The 8,717-nt window shown below is 38.4% G+C and overlaps 1 protein-coding gene across 1 annotated transcript; it reads right to left on the bottom strand.

Annotated features, from left to right (window-relative positions):
- Positions 1–1,350: 1,350 nt before the first annotated feature.
- LOC149299398 (sulfate transporter-like) lies at positions 1,351–8,413 on the bottom strand. The gene is made up of 2 exons (XM_089485971.1): positions 7,826–8,413; positions 1,351–2,874 (listed from the first exon to the last, which is right to left on the bottom strand). Exons 1-2 carry the CDS (start codon positions 8,411–8,413, stop codon positions 1,351–1,353), a joined length of 2,112 nt encoding a protein of 703 aa, XP_089342097.1.
- Positions 8,414–8,717: the final 304 nt, after the last annotated feature.

Genomic DNA, 8,717 nt, shown 5'->3' with positions numbered 1-8,717 from the left:
ATTCAAACCAAGAGTTACATCTCAGACTCTACAGGCCTCAGCATGTTAAGTGTTACAGTTCATGACAGTACATGACAGTATGGCTTGTTTGGAAGGGTTGTCAGGAGAAAGCCTCTGCTCGCTAAAAGGAACATGGTGGCATGGCTTAGGTTTGCAAAGTTGCATCTGAACAAACTGCAAGAGTCCTGGTACCAAATGACCTTTGGCGAAACACAGCATACCAGCACAAACACCTCATACCAACTGTCAAGCACGGTGGTGGAGGGGTGACAATTTTTGTTTTGCAGGCACAGGACCTGGGAACCTTGCAGTCATTGAGTAAATCATGAATTCCTCTGTGTACTAAAGTATTCTAAAGTCAAATGTGAGGCCATCTGTCCGACAGCTAAAGCTTGGCTGGAATAGGGTCATGCAACAGGACAATGATCACGATGTGAGAAACTGAAAAAGCCATAAAGAAGCTATAACTTCCAGTTGTTATTCTTGCTAAAGCTATTGAATCATGGCGTCTCCCCTTTATTTTTGTTGAATACATCATGACACTGTGTAACATGTCATGTGTTATTTTTCATCTGAGGTGGTATTTACTTAATTTTTAGACCTGCTATTGAAACAAGTGATTGTTGTTACGTCCTGATAAGTAAAACCATAGAATTCTAAGAGGGTTTACTCTCGTTTTTCACATGATATATACATACATACATACATAAATCTACAACACCATTCTGTATGAGGTTCTATGGCTGAGGAATAAATTGTCCAAAAACTGTCAAGGCTGGTTTTGGATGTAGTTAAGGCACTGATTAAACAGCTTATGTTCATAATAGTCTATTCTAGATAGTGTTCTGTGATTCCAAGAAATGATTGCCCATCTTTAATGGAGTTAAGGAAACAATAAAGATGGCCGTATCTAGCTGAATATCAAATAATCCTCTATTTAAAGATATTTTCTGAATAATTCATCTGTTTAGTAAAGCAAGTCAATTAACAAATAAATGTACAGCTTTACTGTAACTGGACTATGAAATAAGTGCATTTGATAAATTGTTGTTTCTATACATTAACATTATCTTTAGTTACATGGTAGTAGGGAAGCATTTCCCTTCCACAACAATTAAAGTATTACCATGTGTAATTAAATCTGCAAGTTTTGATTTGCTTCCCCAAGATTCTGCTCATTTGGTATATTGTAACACAAAGCCTAAAAGCATCATATTAAATGTCTGCCTTGTGTCTTGGAATGTCTTGTATAATAGGTTTCAGAGGTAAATGTTGTAGGCTTGTCCCTGAAATTAAGAGGTGAATAATAAATGGAGATCAATGCATATGTACAAATTGATAACCACTACACTAGACTGCAGAACCATTGATGCAGTCATCTTCTTGTTCCTGCTCGCATTGTGCAAATTGTACAGCTTGTTGCAAGCTATAGAAGGCCATTCTACTTTCTTCTTTGTTGAAGTAATCTCCATTTCGAAGGGAATTCCTCACAGTAATATTGCACTGAGCCAGCAGCACACGAATACCAATGTTCTTATAATCTTTTAAGACCTCTTTCAAAGTGTTCAGTCCTGCCGTGTCTATAAACTGCATAGCACTGCAGTCAACAATTAGTGTATGGAAAGGCAAGGGCTCATTGTAGAGCTGCTGTACTGTATCTATTTGAAAATTCTTGGTTTCTATAACTCCCTCCTGTTTCTGTAGTTTCACTTTTTTCTTAGCCTTTTTCTTTTCTTCAGTTGCTACTAAAACAGGGTCAACACCTGTTTTTTTATACAAAGCTGATTTAAAGCATTGCTTGTTCACATAATAAAGCGGAGCTTCGAAGCGAAAAATTTTGATGCCAGGAGTAGGGTTAAGGTCCTTGTAGACAGCCATGGATTCAAATACTTCTGAATTTTCCACTCTGCCAAGCAAGCCTGAGCGGGATTTTTGAGATCTTATAATTACACAAATTATGGAAAATGCAATGCCAATCAGCAGGCCAAGTTCTGTACTTATAAATGCAGAGGAAAACATTGTAACCAACCAGATGGCCGTGTCTACTTTATTTACTTTCCACATTGTGGGCAAATCAAAAAATTTCCTAAGGGCACCTCTTAAATTGACAATGGTTATGACACCAAGGACACATTTTTGAAGGGAGAAAAATAGAGGGGCAATTACTAGTAACACCAACAGAATGACCAGGGAGGTCATGATCCCTGAAACTTGGGTTCTACATCCTGTAGACTCTTTCACTAGCGTTTTAGCAAGAGCCGCGCTTGTAGTGAAGCAGTAAAAGAAGGCTGGGATGATGTTGCAAAATCCAATTGCATACATTTCCTGATTGGCCTTCACCTCATAGCCATGCTTTTTAGCAAACATTTCAGAGAGGGAGACTGTTATTGCAAATCCAATAATAGCAATAGACAATGCCCCCAAAGCAACATTTGGAATGAGACTCCATTCTGGAGATTTTGGCATTAGAAAACCTGTAGGGATTGTGCCTGCTATGCTGGAACCATATTTTTCCTTAAGCTGACCAAAATGGGATGCAAGAGTTGCACCAACAACTACAAATAATTCAACTGGAATTGGAGCTTTAAGTTTGGACTTGTAACATTCATTAATTTCTTTGGCTGGAATTAGAACAAGAAGGCACAAAATGCTGGTGATGAGATCACAAATGTTAGTCAAGTGAATGTTCTGAAATATGTAAATCCAGGTATAAATTGAAGAACCTATTCCATTGGCACGTGGTATGCTTATTCCTAGGAGGTATTTCACTTGAGATGTGAGGATAGTGAAAGAGGCACCTGTGGCAAATCCACTTAGCAACGAGTCAGAAAGGTACACAGAAACAAAACCAACCTGAAGGAACCCCATAGCAACCTGAAAAATAAAGCAGATAAAATAAGTCAGGAAATGTTAGTTTGATGTTTATCAGTTTACCCCAACATTCTTGAATGGAAAACACATATCTGTTCAGGCCTTTTGATTTTCTTGCCTTATAATTTTAACTATTCCTTGCCAAAAGTATGGTTTCAAATATTGCTCTCTCGATGAATAAGTTGGCATTCATTAGAATTTACACCAATCAGCCATAGTATTATGAAAACTGACAGGTGAAGTGAATAACACTGATAGTTTTGTTATCATGACACCAGTCAGTGGGTGGGGTATATTAGGCAGAAAGTTCTCAAAGTTGATATGTTAGAAGCAGGAAAACTGGGCAAGGATAAGGATCTGAGCGACTTTGCCAATGGCCAAATTGTGATGGCTTTAATGACTGGGTCAGAGCATTTTCAAAACTGGCGACAGGCTCATGGATGGCCATGGAGCATTGATGCACGTGTGTGGGGGGGTGAAGACTGACACGAGTGGTCAAATCCAACAGATGAGCTACTGTAGCTCAAATCGCTGAACAAATTAATGCTGGTTCCTATAGAAAGGTGTCACGCGGTGAATGGCAGTTTGTTGCTTATAGAGCTGTGTAGCCGTAGACCAGTCAGGGCCATGCCTACCTCTGTCCACTGTGGCTACAATGGGCATATGAGCATAAGAACTGGACCACAAAGGAATGGAAAAAGGTGGCCTGGTCTGATGTATCACATTTTCTTTTACATCACCTGGATGGCCGTATGCGGGTGCATCGCTTACCTGGAGAACACATGGCACCAGGATGCATCCATGGAGGCCCCACCACGCAACTTACAGGACTTAAAGGATCTACTGCTAACGTCTAGGTGGACAGATAACACAGCACACCTTCAGACGTCTAGTGGAGTCCATGCTCTGACGGGCCTGATCTGTTTTGGTGGCAAAAGGGGTACCTACACAATATAAGCAGGTGGCCATAATGTTATGGCTGATCTAAAGAGGATATTTTTTCTCTTAGACCCTTTTTTCCTTTGCACTATTATTAGTATTACTGGTAAGCACATGCTTCTTACTTGATAAATTAAGTATTTTTTTTACTGTGAAATGTTAATTGAAATAACTCAAAAATGTGTAAGAAATGTCTATATAGGAGGCTATTCTTCTCTCTGGTTTAAATCAAGTTATATTTGCCTAGAATAATATATTTAAACTACCTTGGCTGGATGATATAATGTTGATTAACTGATTTGGGCGCTAAATATAGAAAGGTAAAGTAATTTAGCCAGATTACTGCTTTAGAGTAGAGAGTTCTCTTCCACCTTTACTTGATGCCCATATGAAATAACAGTACATAGCTGAAAAATAATTTTTATTAAAAGGAAATCTCAAAATAGATATAAATGAAATAATGCAAGAGTGATTGATTATACAAAGGTGGAAATGCTGTAAAACATGGAGCTTTCCTACCATCGATACTCCACAGACATATATAATTATTATAAGAAATGTCTAGCAAAGGCGTTGCTTTACATTCTCTGTCTCGCTTTGTGGTATCTAACCTGCTTTCCACCAATTATAAATTCAAGCCTTTTTTATCCTGCCAGCTTTCACTGCAGTCTCTAATCCCCTGGCAAGTATCATTGGTTATAAAGGGGTTATTTCTGGTTTTGTGTTTGGGTTTTCGACAGAACTGGGAATTATGTTTCATATGCTGTATTTAGTACTAAATTCAATAGCGCATGGGACTGGACCATGAACAACTAAAAATGTGGAAAAGCAGTAGCAGACAATTCAATGACTGTCTTTGCATTAGGAAAAAGAATTACAAAAGGCAACCGTTGATTATCTGAAAAAGTAGCAATGATAATTTTAGAGCAATTTTAGGAAATGACACAAACTACATTGTCTATATTAAAATGTGCAACATTACAGAAAAACTACATGAAAAGTTTGCAAAATGACACATGCTGTATTAATGGATTTCTTTCATCAAAGACAGATTCCTATTAATGTGGTCTAGCAACACCTTTGATTTTTTTCTTGAATCAAAAGAAGAAACTATTCTACCTTCCTACCTGTATGTCTTAAGTAAGGAAAATGAATTGCTACATTGTAAACCAAAGGACTATATTGCTGTTGGTCAATAAATCATCTGCATGATGACGGATATGGCATAAAAACGTATTTATTTTGGGTTTACAGTTTTGTAAGTTTGTTTCAAGGTTTATGGCTTAGAACGCTTTATTCCAAAGGCAAAGAAAAGCAGCTAACCGTCATTCTATTAAAGTGGCCTACTCTTTCTCTGGGAAGTGGTGAGGTGCAAGACACAACGTGCTAACTACATGAGCAATAATAGGGCACAATAATAGGAGGCCCTGTCTTTTAATTATTTTGGTTGGGTGTTACACAACTAATCCAGCTAATAAGCAGGTGAGGGCTGGCACCTCCTGCCCTGCGAGGTAGATAACACCTGACGGGTAGGTCATGCCAAATGCTCCCCCACACCTGTGCCCTAGCACACACATTAACACACATATACAGTGTAACACACATACACATATACAACTTGCGCATACTCACACATATACACCCACATGCTTACATATGTACTTAAATATACACACTCACACTAAAAGTGTGACCAAACCTCCACTTCCAAACACCTCCACGGTCTTAGCTTGCCCAGAGCCTTTTTTTTTTATAGCTGCCTGCAAGCAGCCACTCCATTACTGTGGGATCATGTAACAATGTGTTACTTTGCCTCTCCACATTCATGCCTCTACACACCTCTACTAAACTTTGTATTCTTATTTGCAGGTTAGGTGGTCTCTTTCTGTATGTTCACTGCAGTTGTCACTGCTAAGGACAGTGTGACAGAAGAAATACGACATGTCTAGGCATTAAATTAGTGACGTGTTTGTGATTCGCTTGCATCTATTCTGTTTTCGGGCCATTCTAGTAATCATTGGCTTATGCTGATTAAACTTGTACTCCAGTAGAAGCAAATCATGGGATTTTCATCTATTAGTAATAGGCGAATGATGGATCAGAGCTAGGCAGCTTTTACCGCAAGGTCACTCTGGGGCTAGATAAGGATTACTGATTAGTTGAAAGAAGAATATAGCTCGGTACTGGGCAAGGTACTGTATAATAGGTCAAGATTAGTTTGAGTGATGGCTACAGCCAGAGATCACTGAAGAAAGTAACAAGGGAAATATTTCATTATCAAGTGTAAAGGAAATAACAACAACCCCCTCCCGCCTATAAACACTATTTAAATAGACTTTCTAATTAAAAAAAGTAAAAGATTTTGAGATGAGGGAAAAGAGATGCATCCACTAAATGAAGAGTTGAAAGAAGAGTTTGCCGTTGTGGTGTCAACTTCTTGACTTTGCATTATCAAAGCCAAGTGCAGTGAACTTATGCTTCAGGTAAAGTATGGCTGGTCTTGTATAATGCGGAGTTAAATCAATCAACATGACATCTTTAAAGTCGCCTTAAACAAGTTATATATTATGCATAGCCAGCTCACTCATTCTTGCTGGAGAAACTCACTGGTGTTGGCCCACCATAATTAACAGAGAAGTGAGGGAGCTAAAAGCACAACCCTTTTATTTGTAGATGAAGTTGTACATTACTATGCAATAGTGAGCAGAGTGATATTTAGAGGTGGCCAAGCCAATTTTAGAGGTAGAACAAAGCCAAAATCATAATATTGGTCATGTCTTGCCAAAGGGTACAGTGGTCTTTTAGTCCATGGGCACCAATTTCTCTCATGTTGGTTAACTAATCAATCTCTGGCTTGCTCTTTCCCATAAAATGACATCCAGAGCTAGGACACAAAATAATCTGCTCCAGCCTTTGTCATAGTGGTTGCCATTGACTGAACACGGCCCAATGCCTCATCTTATTTTTTTAAGTAGATGTATAGTGTCTAAATTAACATTTTGTGAAAAATATGGGAAGGTAAAATATAAGTTAAAAAAAGTAGACAACTTAAAGCAGTTATATCTTTTGTAGCATACCTTTGTTTGACATTGCATAGTTTTCTAAATACACATCCATGCACCTTCTGTTGCTGCTGCTAATTACACATTGCATTTCCTTAGGGCACCATCTAGTGGTCTCAATCAGTCCTCTTTATTTTCTTGTGTGCACATAAAATAAACGTCTAATCTCAGAGAGGTTTAATTTTCTTTCCCTAACAAATTATATCTAATGCTACATATTTGAAAGATGATAATTAATGAAATAATGTTGGTAACAGCCAATTATAGAGAGCGAGGTCTAATTAAAACACCTATTAACCTCATCATTCAAGGTGATTGATGGTTTTCTTCCAAGCCATGGCTATGAAATGCACAATACATTCAGGAATGTTTATGGATACATAAATTACCTAATAAAAATAAAGTGCCTCAAAGTCCCAGATGAATGGAGAGGATTAGTAAAAAAAAAAAAATAGCAGCAAAGACGGATGATTCACCTGACTTGTCTAATTTTCATAACGTGAAACCACATACCATATCACATATACCCTTCATACCTAATGAAGACAGTCTTGTTTCTAATGCAAACATGCCTGAATCCACTGCAGGGGGAACGTGCCTGCTTCCTTTTACATTAAATTCTGGGTAGACTTACCCACCCCATTTACACTTAATACCGGTATGTTTTTTTTATTTTATCAAAATGCATATTGATGGGGGTTTTTTTCAATAAATTTGGTTTAGTTTACTCTACAAAGATCTGATTGTAAGGAAGGTTTACTTTACCGAGGGGCCGGTGCATAAGACAAGACCGAGGACTGATAAAGCAGGAAAAGCAGGCAGACTAAATGAGCAGAATGGTTCCTATCTGCCTTTAAATTATATGTGTTTATGTTTCTGTTATCATGGAAATAAAAATTACATGGTTAAATAATATGTTACAATAATTAGATGCTCTTACACATAAAACGTACCTGATACACTCCAGCCATGAAGGTAACAGTGGCCCCAACAGTGATAGCATAACAGCTCCGGTCGCATGTTAAGGTTGCAGTCTGATTGGTCATTAGCGGGTTACGCGTGCTGTTTACATCTAAAACATCTGAAAGTAAATGGTGGCCTGTGTGGCTTTCCACCTTGTCGTACCCAGCAGCTTGCAGCTCCCGATCTACTACTTCCCCCACCATCAAGCACAGCACCCCAAATATGCCAACGTGAATATGTCGGGAGGTTCCCATGAAGAAATAAATAATGCAGGCAAAAAAAGATGTGTAAAGGCCATATACTGGCTCCTGTCCTGCTAAAAGTGAATATGCAATAGACTGAGGGACCAAAAGAATTCCCACTATAAGTCCAGACATTGCATCCCCCAGTAAGTATTCCTTTAACTTGTATTTAGGCAGCCATTGTAGGACAGGGAAAAAGCTGAGAAATATATCTTTGGCTTTCCCTGGGGAACAGCTGCAGGTTTCCTTTATCCTCTCTTCTAAACGAGTCTTCAGACTAATGTTTTTTTTCTCCTTCTCCTCCAGGAATATTGTCCCGGGAGGCAATGCACCCATGTCAACGGTTTTAATAAGGTCATGACCTTCACTTTTCATGCTGAAGTTTTCAGGTTATCTGGAAGAATAAGGAAAACAAGCATCTGTATATTTTGGACAACTGGAACTTATTTAGTAATATGTATACAGTTGAAATTTCTGATTAAACCCACTCTTCATGTTAAATGCTTGCTTTAATTTGCATACAGCAAAACGCACTGGAGTTTGAGCATTAGTTAGTTTTTTAGACATTGCTGTATGGATACTCAGAGTCAAAGAGTCATCTGAAATGACACTTGTTACAGAGGCTAGAGTGTCAAGGTGG

This window comes from Sceloporus occidentalis, unplaced genomic scaffold (genome assembly GCF_023333645.1).
Source record: "Sceloporus occidentalis isolate IW3139 unplaced genomic scaffold, rSceOcc1.0.p SCAF_28, whole genome shotgun sequence".
Classification (NCBI taxonomy): domain Eukaryota; kingdom Metazoa; phylum Chordata; class Lepidosauria; order Squamata; family Phrynosomatidae; genus Sceloporus; species Sceloporus occidentalis.
The sequence above is the reverse complement of the archived record's forward strand: the minus strand, read 5'-3'. Positions and strand labels throughout refer to the sequence as shown.

What these genes read in the sequence shown, in the direction of transcription:
- LOC149299398 (XM_089485971.1), bottom strand. Translation starts at nt 8,413, where the DNA reads ATGGGTGCATTGCCTCCCGGGACAATATTCCTGGAGGAGAAGGAGAAA. An exon ending in TCATGGCTGGAGTGTATCAG is followed by an intron (nt 2,875 to 7,825) that starts GTACGTTTTATG and finishes TTTATTTTTCAG; the next exon opens with GTTGCTATGGGGTTCCTTCA.